Genomic DNA, 27,022 nt, shown 5'->3' with positions numbered 1-27,022 from the left:
AATCTGGAATAAACTTTATTTTTACTTGAAAACAAAAACACTACATGTTCGACTTTTGTATTCAGACGGCGAAACACCAAATCAGGAAACGCAAACATTTTGCTCAGTTGTAGGTCATGTATCTGGGGGTGGCACTGAACTTGGCGTAGGATTTGATGACCTTGTTCACAGCCTCCAGGAAGTCTTTCTCTGTGGCGATCTTCCTGCGAGCCCTGATGGCAAACATGCCTGCCTCTGTGCACACACTGCGGATCTCAGCACCTGATGAATAATAAAAGTATTTCACATTAATTTTATAGAATTTTGTAGCTGTTAGTTTTACAGGAAACGTCTGCATTTGGTCCAAACTGGGTTTCTATATAGAGATTAGACCGCCCTCTGCTGGCCACCGAGTGCCACTGCATTCCTCAGACATCATTGTCATCCAGGAAAGCTTACCCAATAAAAAGCTAATTAGATTAATCTAAGTAAAGTAAGAGGAAAAAAAAATGGCTTTTAGACACTGACTGCGGCGCCAGCCTTACCAGTGCTGTTGGGACAGAGGCGAGCCAAAAGCTCAAAGCGAATGTCTCTCTCCACACTCATAGAACGGGCATGGATCTTAAATATATGGGTGCGTCCCTGCAACACAAGAAATAAAAGATTAATAAAAGCAACGCTTCATGGTTGCTTTAATTCATAAAGTAAACTTTTGTCAGTCACCTCCAGGTCAGGCAGACTGAACTCTATCTTCCTGTCCAGACGTCCAGGTCTCATCAGAGCCGGGTCCAAAGTGTCTGGTCTGTTAGTGGCCATCAGAACTTTGATGTTGCCTCGAGGGTCGAAGCCATCTAATTGGTTGATGAGCTCCAGCATAGTCCTCTGAACCTCATTGTCTCCCCCAGCGCCGTCATCAAAACGAGCGCCTATTTAAAGGGGAAATAAAAAGAATTCAGCACCAGATTAATTTAAGCTTCAAAAGCAGTTTTCTGCACAGATCGGTTAAGAATGGTTTACCTCCAATGGCATCAATTTCATCAAAGAAGATCAGACAAGCTTTTTTGGTCCTGGCCATTTCAAACAGCTCTCGGACCATCCTGGCTCCCTGTAAAGCAAAGAAACAAAAAAAAAAAGAAGTTTGCGATTAAAAACATCAGCACGTATAGTTTTATCTCCAGCTTTTCCTTTGACCAATGAGCTTACCTCTCCGACATACTTCTGTACCAACTCCGATCCAATGACTCTGATGAAGCAGGCATCAGTGCGGTTGGCGACAGCACGAGCACAGAGGGTCTTTCCAGTACCAGGGGGTCCGAAGAGCAGCACACCTTTAGGGGGCTCAATTCCCAGGTTCACAAACCTTTCAGGCTGGTGAGATGAGGGGAAAGACAAATAGTAAACAAAACAAAAAAAAAAAGCCTGATCCAATTAGTTCCAAGAATATGAAAGTTTTTAATGTTAAAAAGAACTTATTTTTCATGGAAATCCAATGCCCCTTGAAAATGTGAGATAAGAAAAAACAAACATCTTAGGGTGGATATTGTAACGTTAAACTGTTTCTTCAGGTCTTCTGGCTTCTTGGGTTACAGTTTGCTTTTTAGCAACTTCATAATAAAAACGCATTTAAAATAAGCGTCAGGCTAAAGTGACCTACTTCATTATCGTTTCATCCTCTGGTATACTTATTTACAATGTTATATTTATTTGGGAAACTCATAAGCTTCGCCAAAACTGCTTTCTAACCATAAAATACATCAAAAAGTAACATTTTATCATTACCCACCCAAATCTGACACCAAGAAATCAAAAATGTGAGACTATTTGGTTTATTCAAGAAAAGGAGATAAACTTTAGTCAGTCTGAGCTTTTATTTCACTAACATAAACCTTTTTTCTGATATAAATCAGTTTTTATGGGGTCCTGCTACAGTATGGAGGTAGATCACATGACCCATACACCAGCTGTCGCAGGTTTGGGTGCTGACCTTTCCCGAATGTCTCTCCCCTCTCTTCTAACCCACTTTTCTGTCTCCATACTTTTGAAAATAACACAATAAAGGCCACTAGAGCTTAAAAATAATCTACAAACAAATACATTTTATTCTTTCCATGTTTCACTAAAAGGTCTATTTCTGAACATTAAGTGCCACACAGGTAAAACGTGTCTAAGACAGGGAGTAGGGGGTTTATTTCTGCAGTTATCAATACTTACGTGGAGCAACGGAGTTTCAACCACTTCTCTCAGCTTCTCAATCTGCTCTTTACATCCGCCCACATCACTGTAAGTCACATCAGGCTTCTCCTCCACCTGCAGTGCACCCACAGAATCATTAAACAACAAGATCTACTTTTACTGACCTTTATTTTCAAAAATATTAGTTTTAAACAATATTATTTGACCGTGTCCTAAACTTATACCTGCATCATAGTGACAGTGGGGTCGATTTTTGGAGGCAGAGGAATGTGGATCTGGTACTTGTTCCTGTCAACCCTGAAGATGCAGTCGGAATGTTAAATTCAGCAGGTTTGTTTTTTTTGGGGAGAAATAAGTCAGTTTTTCATTGTCTATGAATATTTTAAAGTATCCTGGCAGCCTCACCCAACTCTCATGCCCTCCTCAATGTCAGTTGGAGCCACCTGGTCACTCAGGTCCACCACAAACTTAGCAAACTGTTTCACATTGATGATATATTTGGGATCCTCTGAGTCGGCATTAATGATCTTTGTGCATCTATTTAAACAAAAAAACACAAATTTTAGCCACTTTATTCACATCAAGTCCCCTTTTTAAGAGATTACAACAAAACTGGACAGAGGTGTCAATTAACAAAGTACAAATACTTCGTTACCTTACCACTCTTTACATTTTTTAGCAATTATCTCTACTTTCTCATCCTTACATTTTAAAAATAGATTTGTTAGTTTTGTGTCATTTAAGCTCATTTTCATTATGGCCTGTTGCTATTAAAACAAAATAAAAAATTAAAACTATCAAAACCATTTGCTTCATCCAGACATGTTCTTTGCTGTTGGACTTAGTGCTGCCCCAACTTGTTGTTCATCACATACCACAATAAATAGTTTTTCATGATGCAAAGTAAAATTTGACTCTATTGCCATTAGTTATAAAACTAAAATTAAGTATAAGGGAATTATTATCCAGAATTGTAGAAGAATGTTAATCCTAATAGGATAGTGCAGTAGCCAGTATAAGGTTTAAAGCACCTGTTCTTCACATTTTTTTCTGAATTACTTTTATACTTTAAGTAGTTTTATAAATGGATAAATGGTACTTTTACATTTTTACTTGAGTAAAAAGCTAAAGTTGATTCTAGTTGAATAATAAACATTAAAACGTCTGACACTGGATGAGTATTAAATGACTTTCTTAATCAAATCTATGAGAGATTCAACTTAATATGTTACATTTTGTGCTTGCAAATCCAGTTTCTACATTTCCTGAATGTAATATTTATAAAAAAAAATAAAAAAAAACACTAAAGTAAGAATGTTAACCTGGAAAGCAAAAAGCTTCTCACCAATTATGACAGTAAAATCCAACATGGCTATTACACTTCGAATGAAATAAATAAGGAGTTCAATTCTGACATTTGTAATATCTAAACCGGTCGCACAGACTACTGCTCTACCTCTAAGGCAGTGGTTAGCAACCTTTAAATCCAAAGAGACATTTTATACTGAGCCCTGCTAAAGAGAAGTCATTTAGATCCAGACCTGTACATGACCTTTAAATAAAACACAACTTATTTATTATCACATTTGAGTTTTTGAGACCTCTACATCATTAGTGGGACATTTTTGCTTTGAGAGATCCTGATTCAGACCATCAAACAAGTATAGGGAACAGAAACTCTATAATAGATCGCATGGAAATGCATCACAAATGATACCAATAACCAATTTAAATATTCAAACGTGTTTTTGTTTATTTTTCAGTGTTTAGTGGACAATCAGTTTACAAGATTTACAGGGTTATAATAGGGAAAACACGAAGTTTCACTAAAAAGAAGCATAGATTTTCTTCTAGATATTTAATGAAAATAAAACATTTTAGAGCTGAAAAAAAATATATGGATCTAATGACATTTCTGGTTCTTAAATGTCATTCTGTTTGGAAATTTAAACGGTTCAATGTTAAATATTAAAGTATGATTACTTGCCTTGCAACCTGGAGTGGCTGTTCGCTCTGAAGAGTCTGTTTGTCAGCAGCCAGATCCCAGAGCGCTGGTGGAGCCAGGCCTGTGTCCGACTCCTTAATGCCTGTCAAATAAATAATGATTCAGCTTCTAACCTAAACCTCTTGCTAATAATAAATGCACTTTATAAATGAACATGTTCATGTCACTGTTGTAAGCTGCTCCTTCACTGCTGAAGAGCTGTATGCATCAACATTTAATTTAGTATACAGTCTGTGTATAAAAAAAATTACAATAAACTTTTCCCAAGTCTCTAAGAAACCAGCAGATGCTCTTTACGTAAGCACCGTCTGTGTAGATGTTTGACGATAATGGACTAGCAGCTGCCATTTCTTGTATATATAGATTTTTTTTGCCAGTGAAAGAAAGCAGGACAAAATACACTATACTACCAAAAGTATCCCCTCACCTGCCTTGAATCACATGAGCTTAATTGACATCTCATTCCTAACCCTTAGAGGAGAATGTTTATAGGAATTTTTGACCATTCTTCCAGAAACACATTTCTGAGGTCACACACTGATGTTGGATGTATGCCTAGCTCTCAAGTCTCTGCTCTAATTCACTTTTTTTTTCTATTGGGTTGAGTTCAAGACTCTGTGCAGTTTATTCAATTTCATCCACACCTGACTTGGTCATCCATGTCTTTATGGACCTTGCTTTGTGCTCTGCTGGTCAGTGCAGTTGGAAGAGGAAGCGGACAGCAAACTGTTCCCACAAAGTTGGGAGCAATTGTCCAAAATGTCTTGGAATGCTGAAGCATTTAGAAGTAAGGGGCTAAGCCCAGCTCCTGAAAAACAACCCCACACCATAATCCCCCCTCCACTATACTTTACACTTGGCCCAATGAACTCAGACAAGCACCACTCTCCTGGCAAACACAGACTTTATCAGATTTTCAGATGGGAAAATTGTGATTCATCCCTCCAGGAAACACTCTACTACTCTGGACTGCTGTGGTGGCATGCTTTACACTTTACCACTGTGATTCTGCAGTGATTCTCTCTGCAAGTTGGCGAACATGTCCCACTATGTCCTTCAGCATCTGCTGGCTCAACCCCAGTTAAATTGGCCTATGGCTTTGTTGCCGAGATGCTGTCCTGTCCAAACACGATACATTTTCTCACGATACAGCTCACATTTCCTTGGATTTGTTGCACAGGTAGCATCCCATCACAGCTCCACACTTGAATTCACCGAGCTCCGATCATTCACAAATGTTTCTAACAACAGTCTGCATGCCTGGGTATTTGATTTTATACACCTGTGGCCATTTGAGTGATTGGAACATCCGATTTCAATAATTTGGATGGGTGAGCAAATACTTTTGGCAATACCTTATAATCAAAATGATTCACAAGTGTAATTATTTTGTGTGTCTGCACAACTTTCTTTAGATTATTTAGTCTTTTTTGTATCCATAAAACTGATCAAACACCTAATACATCTTTATAGTATCATCAATAATAATAATCAGGTTTTTTTTAATACATTGAAAATATGATACAAGTATTAATATATGGTATGGTTATAACAGTGAAAGTTAGATCCGGTTGTGTGTGAATAATGTTTGCTTATGAAATTTCTATGCTTATGGGTATCTTTAAACACTGTGGTATATTATTGTGTTTTTATTATTATTATTATTTTTTAGAAATAACAACAGAATAAAATCGAGGGTCATTTCAATCAAAGCCATTCTGACAAGTTTAGCTTTATTCATTATATCCCCCATAGGAATCCAGAGTCATTGTTTACCTGTCAACTCGTTGATTTTTTTGAGAAGCTGCTGAATGTCATCCTCCACCTGTTTGATCTGTCTGGAGTAAGTACTTTGACCCTGTCGACCCACACACACAGTTAAAATCAAATGGGATCAACCCCAAATGTTCTCCAAACCTTAATAACACCAAAACGATCGATGTGTAAGATCGTTTGTTGATTGGTACTCACATATGTTTTGAGCAAAGCGATGTCGCCTTCATCCAGAGCTGAAGTTAAAAAGGAAAAAAAAAGGATGAGTTTGCAATAAGAACGAGGAAGCTGGTGTTGCTTATAACAGTAAACAAAAACATTTTAAAAGCTTCACTTTTAGATCGGACAAACATATTTAATGACTTAATAACAAGAAGAATAAGTGTCTTAGCTGAGGTTTGGGTATCCTGTCTTTTTTTCTATAAGCTAAGCTAATGTTGGCTAACCTAGCCAAGTTCGACGTTACCTGACTTGTTTTAAAAAAATGCAAATAAGCGTAAGTATTATAAACCTCGAATGGGTCCGTCATCCTTTTCCTCTTCCTTGGTCTTCCTCTGGTCCTCTCCCAGGTAATCCGGCATATTTAATAAAGTAAGAAAATGTTTGTGTCAGAGGAAAATTGGCTCGCTCCAGCAGCTAAACCTTACAATTACACAGCAGCTTTCGAGTTCCGCTGCCTACCGGAAGTACAGGTCGGAATTATATTGAGGATACTCTCAACCCGGATTATGAAAGCTATATCAAGGCATTAAATTGTCTACACAAATACATATTTAATTATACACCTTATACGTGAATTAGTTTTCTTATCGTTTATTAATATATTGAGTTGGGAAATAATAAATAATAAATATGCTTAAACAGCGGAACTAAAAACGCCAATTTATTTAGCAACCACGGAGGGGTTTGATCGGGAGACCTCGCAGTTTGTCCGCGGACTGCCTGGCAGCACCTGCACTTGGAGGCCCATGTGGAGCGGCATTGGCCGGGCTTGCGGACCTTAGCACCTTAACATTTCAGCGTTTCTTCTTGTGAATGTAGACTGCAGCCATTGTTCAACCATGCTGTTAGAGGCGACGGAGGGAGAGGAGACGGTTGTGTTTAAAGCGGCCGCCGGTAAGCAGCTACACGGACACAGGCCACATGAGAACAGCTAGCAAAGCTGAAGCCTTTACACTCAGAGTGCCGCTTGACTTGGGCGAAATTAATAATATTAGTTAATTTTGACATGTAGTTATGTGACCGGCTTTGATTGTGTTGCGTGTTGCATAATGTTTCCCACTTATTACGTTAGTTAGAGCTTTTTTCTAAACAGGGGCGGAGCTAGATGGGGGGGGCAGAGGTGGCCATGGCCCCCCCTTAGCCAATCATTGGCCACCCTTACCATTTTTTTCACCCTCTAATAGAGACAGTGACAGCAGTCATACTCTCAAGGGGAATGTTCAAACTTATTAAACGTTTACATTTTTCATATATTATCTAAAGCGACTAATTATTCACATTAAAAGAAAAGTTGATATATACAGAATTCATGCTTTTTTCAGAACTTTATTTTAGGTAAAGGAAAAAAATGTCTCTGTAGTCATCTTCAGTGAAATCATAGATAAATAACTACTTTAATAATAACTTAAAAAGCAATTAAATGTAGATATTAGTACATGTAAATATTCATTTTATGCAGAAAAAGTTTTGATGAAAGTAGGTAAGTAATGACAAAGGAAAAGATGTTTGCCACAGAAATTTTGTTCACTATATCTTTAATTTAGACTGCTTGGATGTTTAAATATGTGCGTCTATTTGTTAGCACAGGCTGTAGGAAAGTATGGTTTGTCTTTATTTAGAAAATATTGATGATGACAAATATCAAGCTATTTCAGGTAATGGTCAAACTTTTAGAGTTAAAAAAAAATAAAAAAAAACCTTTGTGCCAGGTAATCCTTTTTCTGCAATCTTGTATCTTAACAATTAGATTGCATTGGAGGGCACAAGATCACACAATCCAGGACTAGTAATATATCCATTTGTTTCTATGATTAAAACTTGGAAAACAAGTTGGCAGATTTCAGTTATGATTGAAGTGTATTTTCTTAGTTTTGGATTATAGCCTTTGAGAACATGCATAAAAATGACCCACTAACTGTATTTCATGCCACTGAACAAATAGCATACAATGACGTTCATTCAAGCCAGTTATGTCAGTCAATTTTACTGCTTCTCTTTGGATTTAAAATTGGAAAAACCTATAAACTGCCGCTCACCACTTCTGTGAAAAATCCCCAGCTTCTGTCCAGGTTCTGGTGGAGCCAGTGGGTCGATGGTTTGAAGCCTACATCAGGAGGAGAAACAGAAATGTGTCAGCCTCCTTTCAAGAGCTGGAGGATGAAGAGGAGTCCTCGGAGGAGTCGGAGGATGAGGAGTTACAGCTGGAGGAACACCCAATGCTCCGAACACTAGATCCTAAAGACTGGAAGGTACATGAAAGAAAGTAGAAGGCAACAGCAGCATTGTAATAATCTGGCATAACCCAGATTCATAGCATGTAGAATTCAAATTGAACTAAAGGCTCCTATAGAAAGTGCTCACAAACGGAGAGACATCAGTATAATTCTTTGAGCTGATTGGGTACCTGGAAACCAAGCAGCAGCTTGGTTTGTTTCATAACTAGTGGAGATAACTTATAGATCAAACTCTTACCAAATCCGCACAACCATCTTCCCATCTACAAAAGGCAAAAATAGTATCCTTTTGCTCACTTTCCTAAAAAGAAATGGTGGGTATTCCAGCTAAAACCAGCACAGCCATGTTTGTTTTGCTTCGGCTTTTTGCCCCTGGTTGACACATAGACGTTGTACACATCCGTATCTGTATTGAGGCTAATGCTGGCTGTATTTTGGGGAGTTTGTGAATTCATCTTGCTTGCAAGGTAAACATCCTAAGATTTGAAGAAGTACGTTATTCTGTTTAACTTTCAACACCCTATTTGATTATAAATTGTCTTTTGTAACAAAATTCAAAGCAGGAACATTTAAAAAAACAAAAACTAGAGGTTTAAAGTCCTGAAAGGAGTTTTTTACATTTCATTTAGTATTAGGTTTGCAGAAACACCTAGATTATACTCATCCACTATAGAGTTAACAGCTTCTTTAATGTAAGGCTGGTAAATCAATTTCATTCAATTCAGAGTTTTACTTAATTTTTACCTATCTAAAAACTAATCATTATTTAGGGTTTAATTATTTTTTTCTTTTAAGGAGCTAACCAATATCAGGTATTCCTGTTCTTATCCATGATGATATCATTGGTGCATCTCTAAATGTTGCCTAAAAACTGTCCAAACTATTAATCTAATAAAATTAGGAAAATTTGCGGAAAGATAATCCCATCATCAGCATATATAGAAGTGTAATGTTTAAATTGCCCTTTTTATCTACCCAAGAGGCTTGTATATATTTAAAATGCTACAGTAACAGGGTCTATGTCTTATATAAACCCCATTTATCTTATTTACCAGAATCAAGATCACTACGCTGTCCTCGGTCTCCCACATTTGAGGTATAAAGCCACACAGAAACAAATCAAAGCAGCTCGTAAGTACTCCTCCCTTAATCTGATTTAATTTCTCTGGATAGATGTGACTGTGATATTACCTTTGCTGTTTTTCTACAGACAAAGCAATTGTGTTGAAGCACCATCCAGATAAAAGGAAAGCGGCAGGAGAGCAGATTGTCGAAGGAGATAATGACTACTTTACTTGTATAACTAAAGGTACCTATCTCTATCAGATTTCAGAATAAAACGAACAGACCGCTGATGTAATAACCGATAACTCACTGTTTGTTGTTTGCACCTTAGCCATTGAAATCCTATCAGACCCAGTGAAGAGAAGAGCCTTCGACAGCGTCGATCCGACCTTTGACAATAGCGTGCCTTCCAAAAGCGAAGGCAAAGAAAACTTTTTCGAGGTGTTTGCTCCTGTTTTTGAGAGAAATGCTAGATGGTCTTCAAAGAAGCACGGACCCTCCCTAGGAACCATGGACTCAACTTTTGAAGAAGTGGACAATTTTTACTCTTTTTGGTAGGTGGACAGGATTTGGTCATTTTTGAGGCTGGAAAGTGGTCACTGATCCGTAGATGGTGTAAATAAAAAAAATCAAATTTCTATTAAGGTACAACTTTGACTCATGGAGGGAATTTTCCTACTTGGATGAGGAGGAAAAGGAGAAGGCTGAATGGTAAGCAAAAACCATCGATCTTCAAATAGAAAAATAGGTAAACTATTGAATTGAACATGAGACTTTTTCCCTCAGCCGAGATGAGAGGAGATGGATTGAGAAGCAGAACCGAGCTTCCAGAGCTCAGAGGAAAAAGGAGGAGATGAACAGGATACGCACTCTAGTTGGTACAGCCTCTACAGCGCCTCACAGACTGCACAGTAAAGCTTGATTTTTAAAGTATGCACAGGGATGATGATGATGATGCTTGTTTTGCTGCAGATACGGCCTACAGTTGTGACCCTAGAATAAAGAAATTCAAAGAGGAGGAAAAAGCCAGGAAAGAAGCTGAGAAGAAAGCGAAAGCTGAAGCCAAGAGGAAAGAGCAGGAAGAGAAGGAGAGAGTAAGTCAAAAAAATTTACTGTGGACTGAAAACTTTGATTTGGAAGGTATTCATTGAAAACTTTTCTTGTTTAATGGTATAGTTTGTGTCAGAACAGCCCCATATTGGAGAGGAAAAACAATTAATGCAAAAGGTTTATGCCAGAAATGAGCTCAAATAGAAGCATTATTGGCAGCATTCATAAGGTGTTCAAGCTCCAATAAAGGAAATTTAAATAAAGAAATTAAGAAATTTGAAGCTGGAAATGTAAAGAGCTTTTATAAAATATTTCAGAACCTATAGGAGGCAGATGTAACACGTTGGTGCCTTAAAAAGGGTTCATTGCCCGCTATCCTGGGGCTAAAGAGAAAAGGGGCTCTTGAATATTTTTAAGTATTGAGGTTATTTTGTAAAAAGCACCACTGACTCCATCTTAAGACAATGAGAAAACGATTCCAAATGGATGCCCAGATATAATTAACGCTGTGATGAAAGCTCTAATTATTAAGTTATAATGCCTTACCTCTTTAGGTTTGGTTGTATTTCTCCAGGCCAAGCAGGCAGAGCTTGAGGTAGCACGTATAGCAAAGGAGAAGGAGGAAGAGGAGGCCAGACAGGCTGCCTTACAGGCGAAGAAGGAGAAGGAGATCCAGAAGAAAGCCATGAAGAAGGAGAGGCAGAGACTCAGGACCACCTGCAAGGTTAGGAGCCCGCTAACGAGCGTGATGGGTCTTTGGCTCGGTGTTCGGCACATCATCCATTTTCAGATTTAAAATTTTTGGGTATTTAGACAATGTTTTCTCCTCCTGTAGAACTGGAATTACTTTGCTGACAATGAAGCTGATAGTGTGAAGATGATGGAGGAAGTGGAGAAACTTTGCGATCGTCTAGAACTGACAAGGTTTGCTGGATTATCAGATTATTTCTGTTTGTATGTCCTCGTATAACCGGACTTATTAGAACGCTTTGATTTGGTTTGTGACATAAATGGTCAGTGAGCTGCTCCATTTATTCGGTTTAAAATTGAGTTGATATCCAGAGACAGAATGTGGATAAAGTGTTTTTTTTATTTTTTTTTATTTAGTCTGCAGTCTTTAAATGAGATCCTGGCCTCGGCGTCAAAAGAGGACAGCAAGGCAGCAGTGGAGAAGCAGGTAAAAACATTTTGGGCTTCCAGTGATGTCTGCAGGGTTTTATTGATTCCACATAATTTATTGAAGTGCCACTTTTTTTAGGTAGAAGAAGTGAACGCCCAGCTGCAGAAGGAGAGGGAGGCTGAGGTTCAGGCCCGGCAGGCGGCCCGGAGCGCCGAGCAGGCCAGCGGAGGGGGCGGCGGAGGAAAAGGCTGGAATGAGGAGGACCTCCAGCTGCTCATCAAAGCGGTCAACCTGTTCCCTGCTGGAACCAACTCCAGGTAGAACAGAGCAGCCCTTAAAACGATTTGATCAACTGTTACCATAGTGACACGATAGAAAAGAGTGAAATTTTTTACTTTATTATAATAAAAATAGTAAACATCGTCTCATCATTCTTTTATATCCTTAGGATTTTAGTTTTATGTCTTTTTTATACTGCATGAAATTAATTTACAATAGAACATGTGGTTTTAATGTTACATAATCTGAATAGTTTTATAAGGTCTGTGTGTCAGCTTATTAACATCTATTTTGTTGTTTTGTTATGCTATATTTTTTTCTTCCAGGTGGGAAGTCATTGCTAACTACATGAACTTACACTCCAGTAGTGGGATGAAGAGGACAGCCAAAGACGTAATCAACAAAGCAAAGAATCTTCAAAAACTTGGTGAGAATCTGCATGAAACTAAGGAAAATAAAGACGGAAATAATTTCAGAAATTTGAAATGAGATGTAGATTAAAAAAAGAGCCATGGGTGTTTTTTGATAGCATTAAAATTATTTCTAAGAGCATTAAAAAGCATTAAATTAGTTACTCATTCCCGTATAAACCTTGCTACTGTAAATTAAGTTAACGGCTTAAAAAAAAAAAAAAGCTAAGGGAAAAGTCAAAATGTAAAGTGAAAAAGTTAATAAACTATGTTAAAAAGGTAGAAAATGTAAGTGACTGTTTCAACATTAATACCCAAGGTATTCTTCTTGAATTTCTTCTTTTTTCTTAATATATTAGGGTGAGTGGCAGTTTCTTGTTATTGCATTGACCTTAATTTTTACCATGAAATATATACACATTTCTTGAATGTTACAAAAGTAATGAGGTCCTGTCCTCTAATAACACTCTTGGCTTGAAATTTTGACTTTCAGAGGATATCAATCAGTGCCCTATAATGGGTTAATACGGTTCTGTGTCGTCCATGTCAAATTCTCTAAGTTTGGACAAATGAGAACAAAAACATTTCCAGACTTCAGTTTTTTTATCCTAAAAGATAAAGAAAAGACTTTTTATACCTAAAAGTTGATCTTAATCTCAATGACGGGCTGCTTATAAATGTACATTTATCCTAAAACAAATTTCACAGCTTTATAGGCTTTTGGATCCTCTTTCTGTTTTTTAAAGACAAGAACTGAAGTTAGATGTAGATGCTAAAGAATCATTGATCCCAAACCGTAAAGAAGGATACTTTTGAAGACAATTTCATGGTCTAGTCCAGTGATTAACTACCAGGGGGCCTGGTACCCCTAGTGGTCTGAGAGTGCATTGCAGTAAAATAAAATAACATTGTAGTCAAATAAAATCTGTTTTGCTTTTTGAGGACCCACATGAAAAATAAAGCAAGCTTTTATTAACCAAGAAGTAGGTTTTTCTAATATGTTTGAGTTCACCTTCAGTTTCGATACACTCAAACCAAGCAGAGGAACAGACTGGAGGTTGAGAACAGCCTGATATCTGCTGTTTTTCACACTTAGCTATCAGAACGGATCAAACTTTTATTCCTTATTCATCTTGTTAAAATCTATTTATAAAGGAGTTGCTCAGAGGAACTCCAGTTTTATAAGTGGAAGTTTATAATATGATTTTCATTTTGTATTTATTTCGATTCCTTACCAACTTCCAGGAAACATATTTGTTTCTTTTTTATTTGAGATGGAAAGCATAAAATTCCTAGAATTAAATGCTCAAATTTAAAGATTAAGTAAAATAGTTTTTATTTTATAATCGGTTATTGTAGGTTCCATTTTTGGACAGTCATCAATACTTTTGACTGAGGGGATAGTCATTGTTAGATATAATGACTAAAGGGGTACAAAAGTCAAAGGGTTTGGAAACACTGGTCTTCTCCATATTCTAGTATTGTAGAATGTCTTTTTTCATTATTGTTTAAGTCTGTTCTGGTGCCATTATATTGTGAAATCAAAAAAATAACTTAAACATTGCTACGTTAAAAAAGGATAAAAGATGAATATTCTGCATCTACTGTAATAATGAAATATGTAGAAAAAGTATCTCTAAGGTTTGGAATTGCCTGACAGGAGATCAAATGGTAGAATATCTGCTGTAAAGTTGATTTATAATTGAGTTTACCTCCATGTTTTTAGATCCACTGCAGAAAGATGAGATCAACAAGAAGGCCTATGAGAAGTTCAAGAAGGAGCACACGTCTGTGCCGCCCTCCATAGACAACGCCCTGCCCTCAGAGAGATTTGAAGGTAAGTAGATTTCTAAACGTCTTTAGAAAAAAAATACTTTTTTGGTATGCAATACATTTGTACACACGCTATAAAAAGGTAGGTGTTAAGGAGTTCAAGGATACATTTTCACTCATTTTATATAATATTCAAGCTGAACATGGAAGCAACATGATCTGGATGAATATATGTATAATTTTCTCTGCAATGACAGAAAAAAAAAAACACCCTTCAGTCGCCGTAACATTGTAAAAATATTGCACATCCACGTACTTTAAGTTGGATTTCTGAAGAGGGTTTTGGACTATCGGGGGGAGACCTCATCACTGTTTTATCTGTGGTTGGTCTGTACTCTGAAGACTGGAATTTAACGAACCACTTAATTAAAGTCAGCAAGATTCTGTGAATGTGATATTTCCTGATTCATTCAGGTTTTGTAAAAGAGAAATCTAGTTTAAAACTGCAAGTTAGTATGCAGCATTGCTGACAAGCGGTCAGGGCGTGCCTTACAATCTGTGAAAATCTTTTAAAAGGCGTTTTTTCTTTAACTTAACCCTCACTTTATCCTGTTTACAATTTATTGTTCTGATTCTCTTTAATTAATTTAAAACGTATTTTTTAAAAGAAGAAAATAAATCCACATTAAGTGTTTAAGTTGATTGGTAACCGTGGGATATGAACGAGCAAATGGACCAGAAGAGAAAGCGCCCCCTGGTGGGCTATCTGCACCTGTGAAAAACTATGTTTTCATTGGAAACTGTGAAAAAATGCTTTAGATTGAATTTACTGGTGAGGTTCTAAAGGAAAAAGATATAGAAGTCCACCTACATTTTTATTTGCTCACAAGTTTAGTACTTCATCTTGGTTTTTAATAGCGATTAGGCTGAAACATATTTGTTTTGTCATCAGGAACTAACATTTGGCTAAATTATGAATACATCTGACTACTTTTTTTTTCTAAACACCTTTTGGCCCCTATATAATTGAGCCTTGAGCTTGTAATAAAAACAAACTGTAAATCAAATGTAAAAGTTCAAGCATTTATTTTGAAATAGACGCTTTAGTGTAAAATAAAAACTTTGTTCCGAGCCGTGAAATAAATGTTTCTTTAACAGAGATCCAATGACAGCATCCCTGCAGGACTGATAACTGGTCCTGATTTGTCAGTCTATAAACGGGTTAATCTAAAAACATAAAATCTTTTATTGCTGCAGAGTAAGAAACAAGACTCCCACCTGGATTTCAGTTTTGATTTGCAGAACATAATGGTAGAAATTATGTGCTATTCAACCTTACTAACTAGTTGCTTTGTGAACCTTCAGCCTCTGGAAGCGATGGGAATGCTGCTCCCTGGACCACGGAGGAACAGAAACTTCTAGAACAAGCCCTGAAGACCTACCCTGTCAGCACACCTGAGCGGTGGGAGAAAATCGCTGCTGCCGTTCCTGGGCGGAGCAAGAAGGACTGTATGAAAAGATACAAGGTATCTATATCGTTCATTTGGACCTGACATCAAGAATTAAAGCGTGATAATGTTTAATGTTATATTTCTTATCGACAGGAACTGGTGGAGATGGTCAAAGCCAAGAAAGCTGCTCAGGAACAAGTGGCAGCCAAGAATAAAAAATGACACCAACCATAAATAATGATAGAATCTGTGTTATTTTATGTTATTGTGTTATTCACTATTTTATAATAAAAAAAAAAAACTAGAGCCAAAACGTAAATATGTTTCTGTGCAGTCCATGTTTCCTCAGCTTCTCATCCAGAACATCCCACTGCGGATCTGGTTGTAGTCTGGCAGCTGTTCTATAGGACCTACAGCAAAAACAGAAAAATGTCTGTATTATTTTAGCTCAATTAGATACATCTAATTCTTAACAATTCAGCACATTTAAGGATAGCAGGTCTAAAATGGAGTTAATATAATCTTACACATGAAGCATGTTTTGTAGATGCAGATATGGATGAAAAAGATCAACATACCAACAGCTGCTATAGCAGGAGCCCTGTTGTAGATGTATTTGGTGCAGACCTCCTTTATGGTGTTGGCATCAATGGCCTGCGATGAAGAACCAGACAGTTAGAGATTTGCGCTTTAATAAGCTCTCGCAGCAAAGTAACCCCCTGATTCCACATCCTCCGCTCCACTCCACCCACGTAAGCCGTGCAGAGAAAAGAATGTTTGGGCAGAAACGTTTGATACCTGAGTGAAGTTTGCCCCCCCACCTTCTTCAAATCAGATAAAAATGGTGTCAAATGTTTGTGCAGATATTTTAAAGATATAAAGAAATGTTTCTAGAGGTCATCAAAGGTCAACCTGCCCACCCACCTTTAAATCAAATGAAATGGGTGTCAATTAACTCGACTCTGGTTTGTGCTGCTTTGGCCTTGAACATTTTATGAAATCAGACAAAATTGGTGTCAATCACTTCATCTATGTTTGTGCAGCAAAAAAGTTCATTTGTGCTCCAATCATTCTAAAGATATAAAGAAAAATGTTCACGCGGGGCTTCAGAGGTCAACCACTATCTTTAAAAGGATAGCGGCACAAACGAAAATTTTTGCTGCACAAACATTCCATAAAAATTCAAAAAGTATCCACTGGTCTTGGTTTTCAAGATTTGAAGACTACTCTTCAAATCTTGAAAACCAAGTCCAGTGGATACTTTTTGAATTTTTACGGAATGAATATGACCTGGATGACTGAGAACCTTCATCAGCATATTGCTGCACAAACGTTTGACACCCTTTTTTTTTCTGATTTGAAGAAGGTGGGGGGCCAACTTCACGCAGGAACGTGTGATTCATCCTGATGGCGAGTTTTAATCGTCATATGAAATTAAATGCTGATTACAGCATGTTTTTCTCCTATGAATTAAATAATATAGCACATGCTCTCCTTGAGCTTCAAGGAAGTCGGGGCGGAGCGAGACGGGAGGAGCTGCGGAGGCTTTTCTTTGTGCAGGCCGTCTGGAGAGGGGCGGTGACGGAGGATGTGGAATTTCAGCAATAGAAATATCTGGTTGCCAAGGAAACTCTTATAACACGGTTAAAAAGGCTGAAGTTTCCATGAAGGAGTTTGTTTTTGGCTCTACCACATAGGATTAACTAGCAGCCTGAAGCCACGCCCACTAAGCTCTAGAGTCCGACTCACGTCGATCCGGGCCTCCAGCTCGTGCAGAGGAATCCTGCGGCTATAGCACAGCATCTGTCTGCCGATGTCTTCACAGATAGGGGTGGACCCTGTGGAGAACCAATCTTGTTAACTAAAGCCACCACCTGATCTAATGTCCTCTGTCATGGTGACCTACCGTCCAGGTGTAGCAGCATGTTTGTCTTTAGCAGGTTCTTGGCCCGAGCGACCTCGCTTTCCGTCACACTGGTACAAAGAGACATCCTGTGGAGGAGCAACGATCGACATTAGGGTTTCTGAGATACTCTTCCAGTCCATCTTTGCATTCATGCTCACCATTCCATCTGAGTGAAGTGCATCATGTCGCCGATGGTGCCTGGCTCACACACCATGTAAAGCCCCCACAGGCCTGTGTCTGTGTAGCAGGTGTTGAAGGACTGGAAGCTGTGGCACAGGTTTCCCTGACAGGCCATCTGGGCCAGTTTACTGGATAGATTCTGAAGACACGACCCGACTTTAATCAGCCGACAAGATTCATGGACATAAAAGCCGCAAAGACACAAACACTGACCACGCCTCCACTAAACGAGCGATCCCAGTTTCCAATCAGGGTGTTGGCCACCATCAGAGGGAGGGTGTCTGGGTGAGACCATCCAACTGCTTCCACGGCGATGGCGATGTGAGCGAGAGGCATTTTATCATCGCGCACTCGGATCTGGAACAGAAGCAGAGTTTTTTTAAGTTTCCAGAGTTTATATTTTCTATTAACCTAAAAACTAAACTTTGAACTGCAGGAGAAAAAAAAACGCTTTTAATGCTGATTTTTATTTGAACTTCTTTAATTTTATGTCCCCAAATTAAATCTTTTTAATCCAAGGGTTTAAACTGGAGGATAGATTATTAAACTGAGGTTGGATAAAATGCCACAAAAAAACATTTTAATCTTTTTTTATTTAATTAATGATCACGCCCTGGAATTTACTTTATAAAAAACAGGCAATTTAACCCAATGCTTAACTGAAAGTGTCTCATCTAATCTAAATGAGATAATTCATTAAAAAATGAAGGGAAACAGTTTTACACTATGTCAATAGAAATTTTAATTGAAAACATATAAGAAACCCAGTTTTATGCTGTTTGGCTTATTGTGCAACACATCACAAACCCTCCCCCACTTGTTGCTGCACATTGTAATTCAAAGACTGAAAGAAAACATCTCCCTTGATAGAAGAGAAGCAAAATGTTAAAACTTTAGATTATTGATCATGTTACAGGATCCAGTTCTGGTTCAGATTAGATTTTTCTTTTCTTTTTTTCTGAAGCAAACTAACACTTCCCATGGATTCTACAACAAGCGGTCTGAACCTGCTGTTGGTCCAGTGGTTATATTTTATGGTTTTAGAGAATTTATCTGCAAACTTTTTACAAGTGAGTTGTTTTGACTACCTTTGTTTTTATTTTTTCTGATATCTGTGATAGGAGGATTTTAAACAACAGAGCAAAAATGTTCATTTCAAATGTCATCAATGTATTTTCAACTCTTTTACAGCTCAGCTCACCAATTTAAGTTATTTTTTTAGCTTTATTTTTAGTTTAAGAAATATTTGAAACTCCAGATATATCATCTTTCTGTCACAACAACATTTTTTCAACAAGTAGGGAAAAAAAAAAAGAAAGAAGCCAGTGTCCTACCTCACTTCCTGTAAAGTGACATGGAGGAAGAGCTGGGGCTCCACCTTGATCCCGGCTGGGAAGTTTTCCAAAGTGATATTTGGCCAAACTAATGAGCTCCTGGTGGCAAACACCTGATCAGGAGGGAGACGGACATAAGGGTTTATTATTGATCCAATATCGGTGGAGAATAATGATATCTGTACATGTCAGCGTGATTTTGATCCTGTATGAATAAGTGCCATGAGAAATCAGACCTCCAGCCGCAGCCAGCACTATCCTAGGTCCTTTGTAGTGGGTGGTGATGTACTCCACCAGGTCTCCTCTGTTGATCGTCCTGGAAAACAAACCAGTCGAAGGTTAAACACAGACCGAGGCGGTCCTGTCCTGTCCTGATCTGGTCTGGTCTTACTTGATGTTCTCAGTCGGACCCAGGATGGTCCTGCCCAGCGCTGTGGACTGGTACGCCGTGGCATGCAGGTAATCAAACACCACTTCCTGCAGGTTGGTCTCCACTTCCTGCATCTCCCTCAGGATCACACCGCGCTCCCTCTCGATCTCTGCTTCACCGAGCGTGCTGTTCTGGATGATGTCAGCCAGGATCTCAACAGCTAGATTGCAAAAAAAAAAAAAAAAGAAAGAAATTTTTATAAGGAAAACAAATTCTACACACATCAATCAAACCAGCTTCTACTGCTCTGCACCTCGTGGAAGATCCTTGGAGAAAGCTTTGGCGTAGTACACCGTCTGCTCCCGGGATGTGTAGGCGTTCAGATGGGCGCCCATGTTCTCGATCTCCAGCTCCAGGTCCAACTGAGAGCGTTTCCTTGTACCCTGTGAGACGGTTCTGCATATTAATCAGCTCACCTCTTTTCCAGGAAGTAAAGGATGACTAAATTTACCCTCCCACCTTAAATGCCATGTGTTCCAGAAAGTGTGCTGTGCCGTTATTCCTCTCATTCTCATAGCGACTGCCAGCATCTATCCATAAGCCCACCTAGATGAAGACATCCATAAATGTCCTTCACACATTGTAACATCGAGTTAAACAGATTCTAGTAAAACTTGTTAAGTTAGAAAGTTTGAATTTAAGCAGGGAACCTTTAACTTACAGTGCAGGTTGTAAGACCAGAATCCTCTGAAGCCACCCGGAGACCATTCTCTAACGTGGTCACTTTAGTTTCAGGGACATTTAGCGCCACCTGCTGAGCAGCGGGGGTAGCCAACAGTCGCTGCGGTCCAACGGGAAGCTGCAGAGGACAAAAGTGAGAGGTCAACTCAAGCATTAAATATACAATTTGTCTACAATGATTGCTTTTACAACCATGAAGTTTATATAGATAATTACTTTTATTTATTTTTTTGCTAGCTGTAGGAAATAATTTGATACTCATTCCTGCATTTTTTTTAAATAAATGTCTAAATGATTATTTATAAGGGGAATATAACTTAAACACTTCTTATTTTTTGGAGGTCATTTACTTTATTCACTACTTTTGATGTTAAACAACTTCCCTTCATCTTTAGATCTAACGAGATTTCATTTCCCTGTTTATGAAAAGCATCCCCACAGCATAATGTTGCCACCTCTGTGCTTTACCGTAGGGATGATGCAAAGTGTTTTTTTTTTTTGTCACAGAGAGCAGATTCAGCATGTAAGCCAAAATGTTGGCCTGATTCAACAATAAACAGGTTCAAACTATTTAAAGAGGCACTATTATATATAATATTATATGTAATATGCAATTACAACAATGTCATCAATATATGTATATTACAAGTACATCAGTTTGGCACATCTGTATTATTGTGCTCCATGAATACATTCGTTTTGTTGTGATGGATTTGTATAACATAATGTTATATTACATGATTTATAGACTTCATAATGACCATGCAATATGATGTGCCTTTTTTTTATTATCATAAATTACATTAATCTACCATTGCCATTGTGACGGGTTTAAATATGGAGTACCAATATGGCGGCCGGTGGCTATCAGTAAACCAGTGAATAAATAGAGATCAGTGATTAGTGCTTGGTGCCCCATGATTTCTGACTATGGCCTCCAAATAGCTAAGCCCCGCCCCTCTAAAAGTCAAGTCATGATGACTGATGCTGAATATAAACAACTAACTTCTACTATTAATAATCGCTAAATTGTAATGATCCACTACCTACTACTTTTACCAAAGAGAGGAGTTATGATATACAGATAGATATATATAACAGAGAGGAGCGCGTCGTTTCCAAATTAATAAACATGGATCCTGTGAAGCCTCGCAGGGAGGTTTTCCTCGGTCATTATTCGCATCACTGATTATTAAGAAAAAAAGGATCAAAGCTACGGCTTTGAGGGGGAAAAAAAGGATATTAAAAGATTCCCCTTACCCCGTTTAGGTAGCCTGGCTTCACTAAATGTCTTTGGAGAAGACATCTCCCAGCTGACGTGAGGCGCTGTATGGACGCCGCCATATTGTTTATTTGCAACACTGCGCATGCGCGGAGTCTACGCAACTTCCTTCTTCTTCATGGATTTATTGGCGGTTGGCAACAAACATTTAGTAGCATTACCGCCACTTACTAGTATGGAGTGTGGTTCGTGATTGACTATCTACTGGTAAACATATATATCATTTCTAATGGAAAAAAAGAACAAAATGATATACTTTTACATAAATTTGTATTCTACCCGTCTATATCATACACACATTAAAAATCTAATAATTATTTGTATATGTTTACTTCCCAAATTCTTCCTCAAAATATCTAATAAATTAATCTTTTCCTTAATACATTCAAACTCTCTGCTCATATATCTTCTCTCGCTTTCATATTTATGACATTCCAGTATAACAAGTTCTATTGTTTCATATTTTCCACAGTAATCACATTTGCCAGTAGTATGCTTTCGCATTTTGAAAAATGTATAATTAGGTCCTGTATGCCCAAATCTTAACCTTGTTATCACTCTCTCCTCGTTTCTATTTCGTATTCCATTTCTTTTTTTCCCCTACTATCTTCTGAATTTTACAAAACCACCTTCCTGTTTTTTCTTCATCCCACCTTTTTTGCCATTTATCCATTTTCTTTTTTATTAATACTCTTTCCCTCTGATTTATTTGTTTTAACTTTAAAACTAATAGGATTTTGAATTGCCCTCTTTGTCATTTTATCTGCCCTCTCGTTTCCTTCTACTCCAATATGGATCCCAACCAAATACAACAATCAAACCCATATTTTTTTATTCTGAATAATGTATGAAATATTTCTAATAGAACGACCACCCTACTATCTGACTGATTATATTTTAAACTTAATAATCCAGAGCTTGAATTTGAACAATTTACTGTTTTACACAACATCCGTCTGGGTTTACATAATAAAAGCCAAGAGAAAATTAGATGAAAAGTGGGAATTCTGTTAATATGCCTGAACCATAAAGCTGACTGTAATTTCTAAATAATTGTTCAACTAAATTTTTAAGGCGAAATAAATTGGTTCACGTGACAAATCAGTTAGGGTATCTCTCAGAGCATATCATCATATAAGAAGTGATTTAGTACTACAAAACAACAGTAATTATTTTTTTTTTTACTTTTAATAAGAATAATAAAAATAATAATAAAAATTTATTGATCTCACATTGGAGAAATGTACCTCTTTTATTTAACCCCTCCCCTTGGGGAGAAGTGGTCTGCCATCGTGGGACGCCCGGGGTGAAGTGTGGGGTTAAGGATTTTGCTCAGAGACCCAGAGTGACAGTCTGTGGGAGTGGGGCTTAAACTAAGAACCTCTGGATTCCAAGCTCTATGCCCTAACCAATAGGCCACCAAACCCCATTTAACAAAACTTTATTTACAAATCAAACAATATAAACAACTCTTTATGCAAAATAAATGTCAGTCAATGTTTGTTACTCCATCATTTGACACAGTACATGCAATTTTACAAAATTTATCTTAAAAGAGCAGTATCAGCACTTAATTTCAGCGATAAATAATGATGCCAAATGAATCAAAAGGAAGGAGTTTTTTTTCATCATAGAATTGTAAATATTCCGTCTACAAATTGTCTCACTACATTTATATAAAAAAAATAAAAATAAAAAAAAACTTACTTATATTCCATCTTTGCAGTGTATGTTTTTCAGTGGAAGGCCCCTTACAAGGACCGGGACCAGTTCTACACGGGCAATGGCCCTCCTCGGTCCCTGTTTATAACTATCCAAGAAACTAGATTTAAAATATCAAGAAACAGTGCCTGTCAGAAGGAGAAAAAAAATAAACAATAAACATTTGAACACCATACTACATATTACCCTGGTTATATTTTGGAGTTTAATTTTGAAATAAAAAATATTTTACATTTTTTTTTTTTTTTATTAAAGAACGACAGATTAAATCACAAAGTAAAAATAAGCCAGGGGGTATGCCAAAAATAAGTACCTAAAATTGTCAGGGGTATCAAGGGGTATCAAAAAAAAAAAAAAAACATACAACATTAACTGTCTAGAATTTTGTAGTGTTGGACAGATTGTACTTAGTTTGCTTGTTTGTGTTTTAGTGACTGGAAAATCGGATAGTATAAAAATAATCTGGCTTTTACTTTAGACATTCAAAGTTATGCAAGTGAAGTTTGGCTAAGATAATTACGAAATTGATAAATAAAGTTTTTGGATAAATTTTACTCTGCTGATGAGTATCTGAACCAAATTATAATTTCATTTTATCTATTTATTTATTTATTTTTTGTTTTGTTTTGTGGGAGAATTTACATATAGCATTCCGATCAACACTCCATTCTAGTAGATGGCGGTAATGCACATCAATTGTTGCTTGCTAATCGCCATTAAAACAAAAGAAGAAGAAGAAATATCTGAACCTTAAAGCAAATAAATTGTCTGATTTAATGGAAGAATTTTAGTTAGTCGCCTCTTCTTAATAATTTAATCATTAGTTGTTTTAGAGTGAATTAGAGTTATTTTTCCCTTGTTCTAACCTCAAATTTCTATTGAAGTTAAAAGGAGTTGTGATCTTATTTTTTTTTTCCTGTAATGTTCATTATTGACGTATTGTTTGAGATTGTCATTGATATTCTTTATTTTCAATAATATATATATATATATATATATATATATATATATATATATATATATATATATATATATATATATATATATATATATATTATNTGTCTCGGTATATTCCGCATCCTTTCTTCGCTTTTAACATCGCTGTTTACTCGTCTTTCTGCTCGGTCTCTATGCTGTTAAAGGTCTGTGTTTACCATAGCAACCGTAGCAACTAGCTACTAATATGGCGGCGTACCCAGAATGCAACGCGCTGTGCCCGAGCCTTATTGGCCAGCAGCGCGGACGAGACATCTAGCCTTTATTATGGATATCTATGTATATATATATGAATTTTATTTTGAAATGGTAAGAGCCCGGAAGCGGAAGTGCAGTGTTAGCATAGCGCCAATCTCGTTGTAAACCAAGGCGGAACCGACCGTGTGCATTCATAGTTGTTTGGAAAACCAAAAAGTCCTCTTTCATGCTGGAAACAGCTAGCTACAGCCACATATTTCAAGGCATCTGTGCATCACATTAGGTATGTTAATAGTGAGATTAGCCTCCATTTTAGCAGTTTTTTAAAGGCAGCTAACGGTTTTGTTGCTAGCTTGAACCGCTGCCAGGCGGTCTGAACTTTCGTATGTCTTTGCACCTAGCTTCCAGGAAAACATGGCGGAGCTGATGGACGGTGACCTGGAAGATGGAGAAATTTCAGGCTCCGGCTCGGACGATGAGATGGGTGGAGCTGTGGCCGAACAAACCCGAGCTCACGACTCTGTGGCGTTCAGCGGGGAGTCCTTCCAGCGCATCCCCGCTTCAGTCCAGCCTCCTTCCGCCGCTGCCTATCGGAGCTCCGCCAAGGCGGTGGAGTCCAGTGACAGTGATGCGGACTCGTCCGACGAGGAGGCCGCTGTCTGGCGTCGAAAGCGGCTAAAAGTTTCAAATGCCCCACAACCGCCCGCCGGTCCCCCGCCAGTATCCGCCTGCGGAGCACCGGAAAGCCGCAAGGTGAACAATATTTGGGGCTCCGTGGTGCAAGAACAGTGTCAAGATGCCATAACAGCAGAGCTGGGTGTGTTTGGCATGGAGGGCGTCAGCATGGCCAGCAGAAGTGTTGAAACCTACAATTTTGTTCTGGCTCGGAAGATGATTGAGAAGGAGAGAGAAATGGAGAGGCAGTCCAAGGAGGAAGGAGAGGTGAGCATGCTGGATGCTGAGCTGGAGGATTACATGAAAGGGCGAGGATCAGAGGACAGAGCAGGGGGGGATGCTAAGAGAAAACGACCTGCCAAGGAGAGATTAGGCACTAAAGCTGAGATGGACATAAAAGGCCGGTATGAGATCACAGAGGATGATCCAGATGATAAGGTGATAGATGAAATCGCATACAGACTACAGGAGCCCAAAAAGGAGCTGATTGAGCGTGTGGTTCGGGTTCTTGGGAAGAAGAAAGCCATCGAACTACTGGGGGAGACTGCCACACTGGAGGAAAACGGTGGCATGTACACTATGGATGGAAGCAGGCGGAGGACGCCTGGTGGAGTCTTCCTCAACCTGCTGAAGAACACCCCCAGCATCAGCAAGTCCCAGATTAAGAAGATCTTCCTGGAGGAACAGCAGAAAGATTACAAGAGCAAGAGGGCAGCGCAGAAAAGAAGGCGGCACGTGCTGGCCAAGAAGATGAAGCAGGCCATCGGCACGCTGAACCTGCACGAGCACGACGATGTTTCCAGGGAAACGTTTGCCAGCGACACCAACGAGGCCTTGGAGTCACTGGAGGAGCCTGCAGAGGGAGAGGAGGAGGAGGAAGAGGAGGGGAGGGAGGAAGCTGCTGTAGGGACTGAGGAGACAGCAGTGGTGTACAGCTCTGCAGACCTAGAGGTGTTCTGAGGGTGGACTTTATCATGAGCACATAGAACTAAGACTAATAGAAAACACTGCATTTTTGGAGATTCAAACTGACTTTGGTGTTTGTTTGTTGGCAATAAAAATCTTTTTTTCTAAACTCCCTTTTCTCTGTTGTGCATTGATGAAGATTATTGGCTTAATTTATATACATTCTACCTGAACATTTACTATAGGCCCTAATTTTGAAGTTGTCAGAACAAGATTTGATTCCATGAATTAACTTCTATATGGACAGATGTGTAATGTAGTACTGAGGAGGCATCCACTAGGTGGCAGGCATGCTACTTACTAAGCTATGGCATTTGAACTCATTTTTTCACATCAAAAACTTCATTGTGATGTATAAGTCTTTATGTGCTTCTTTAAACCAACACATTGCATAAAGCAAAGGAGACATTGAAACATTGTGTTTTTAATATATAATCTTTCCATGAATACAATCCTATGATGAGCATTGTGCATCTTTATCATCTTTTTAAAGTCCAACACTATTAGATATCAATTAGTTAATCTATGCCACACTTTTCAGATTCTAGTGAAAAAAACTTGGTTATTTTATTTTTTTTCCCTGCATAGTTGCATTTCATGTTTATTCCACAACAAATCAGAATAAAATCAATGTTCTTACCAAGTTCAAGTGGTTTGATTAGTTTTGATCTGCATGTGGCTAAAAAGAAAAAACAAGCTAATTTATACAACAGAAAGGTAAAGGGGTTGTGTTTCACTGTCTAGTCCTCTGATCCTTTGCAGTGGTTTATCACATTTGTCGCCCTTTGAGCAGAAATGAGCTGTTTAATAGAAGTGATCAAAGCATGGATTATCAAAGAACTTTGCACTGCTGGAGGTGAGTGATATTCCGCCTCATCCTATTCACGCCGTCTATGGTCTCAGGGCCTCTCTGTCTGTCACCTGGCAACGAGCTTGTTGCCTGGATACGACACGCCATTTAAAAAAAAAAAAAAAGACATATCCCTTGGATAAAACAAAACCAGAGGCAAAAACCCCTGGCATATTTGTAACCAGTTCATAACACTGAAATTACTCACTACTAAACGTTTCGCACATCATCAGCTCCTTTCTGTCTCA

The 27,022-nt window shown here is 38.2% G+C and overlaps 4 protein-coding genes across 4 annotated transcripts; 2 read left to right on the top strand and 2 right to left on the bottom strand.

Annotated features, from left to right (window-relative positions):
- Positions 1-2: 2 nt before the first annotated feature.
- psmc2 (proteasome 26S subunit, ATPase 2) lies at positions 3-6,631 on the bottom strand. The gene is made up of 12 exons (XM_015397675.1): positions 6,462-6,631; positions 6,149-6,186; positions 5,954-6,035; positions 4,160-4,259; positions 2,578-2,709; positions 2,397-2,469; positions 2,191-2,286; positions 1,183-1,347; positions 997-1,084; positions 703-905; positions 525-621; positions 3-261 (listed from the first exon to the last, which is right to left on the bottom strand). The coding sequence occupies exons 1-12, from the start codon at positions 6,529-6,531 to the stop codon at positions 104-106; spliced, it is 1,302 nt and encodes a 433-aa protein (XP_015253161.1). The 5' UTR covers positions 6,532-6,631; the 3' UTR covers positions 3-103.
- Positions 6,632-6,843: 212 nt separating this feature from the next.
- dnajc2 (DnaJ heat shock protein family (Hsp40) member C2) lies at positions 6,844-15,842 on the top strand. The gene is made up of 16 exons (XM_015397648.1): positions 6,844-7,066; positions 8,231-8,421; positions 9,462-9,537; positions 9,617-9,715; positions 9,803-10,025; positions 10,117-10,182; positions 10,258-10,349; positions 10,444-10,565; positions 11,096-11,245; positions 11,357-11,445; positions 11,629-11,698; positions 11,780-11,958; positions 12,247-12,347; positions 14,057-14,167; positions 15,469-15,629; positions 15,708-15,842. The coding sequence occupies exons 1-16, from the start codon at positions 7,012-7,014 to the stop codon at positions 15,774-15,776; spliced, it is 1,854 nt and encodes a 617-aa protein (XP_015253134.1). The 5' UTR covers positions 6,844-7,011; the 3' UTR covers positions 15,777-15,842.
- On the bottom strand, positions 15,727-21,458 carry pmpcb (peptidase (mitochondrial processing) beta). The gene is made up of 13 exons (XM_015397661.1): positions 21,346-21,458; positions 20,066-20,203; positions 19,864-19,950; positions 19,658-19,787; positions 19,366-19,564; positions 19,211-19,290; positions 18,975-19,087; positions 17,854-17,997; positions 17,619-17,779; positions 17,461-17,546; positions 17,304-17,392; positions 16,133-16,208; positions 15,727-15,964 (listed from the first exon to the last, which is right to left on the bottom strand). Exons 1-13 carry the CDS (start codon positions 21,427-21,429, stop codon positions 15,900-15,902), a joined length of 1,452 nt encoding a protein of 483 aa, XP_015253147.1. The 5' UTR covers positions 21,430-21,458; the 3' UTR covers positions 15,727-15,899.
- A 2,953-nt stretch (positions 21,459-24,411) lies between these two features.
- On the top strand, positions 24,412-26,032 carry phax (phosphorylated adaptor for RNA export). Its single transcript, XM_015397143.1, has 2 exons — positions 24,412-24,566; positions 24,685-26,032. Exon 2 carries the CDS (start codon positions 24,698-24,700, stop codon positions 25,916-25,918), a length of 1,221 nt encoding a protein of 406 aa, XP_015252629.1. The 5' UTR covers positions 24,412-24,566; positions 24,685-24,697; the 3' UTR covers positions 25,919-26,032.
- The last annotated feature ends 990 nt before the right edge of the window (positions 26,033-27,022 follow it).

The sequence above is a fragment of the Cyprinodon variegatus genome, unplaced genomic scaffold (genome assembly GCF_000732505.1).
Source record: "Cyprinodon variegatus isolate N-32 unplaced genomic scaffold, C_variegatus-1.0 Scaffold28, whole genome shotgun sequence".
In the NCBI taxonomy this organism is placed as follows: Eukaryota; Metazoa; Chordata; class Actinopteri; order Cyprinodontiformes; family Cyprinodontidae; genus Cyprinodon; species Cyprinodon variegatus.
This window is presented reverse-complemented; position numbering and strand designations above follow the sequence as displayed.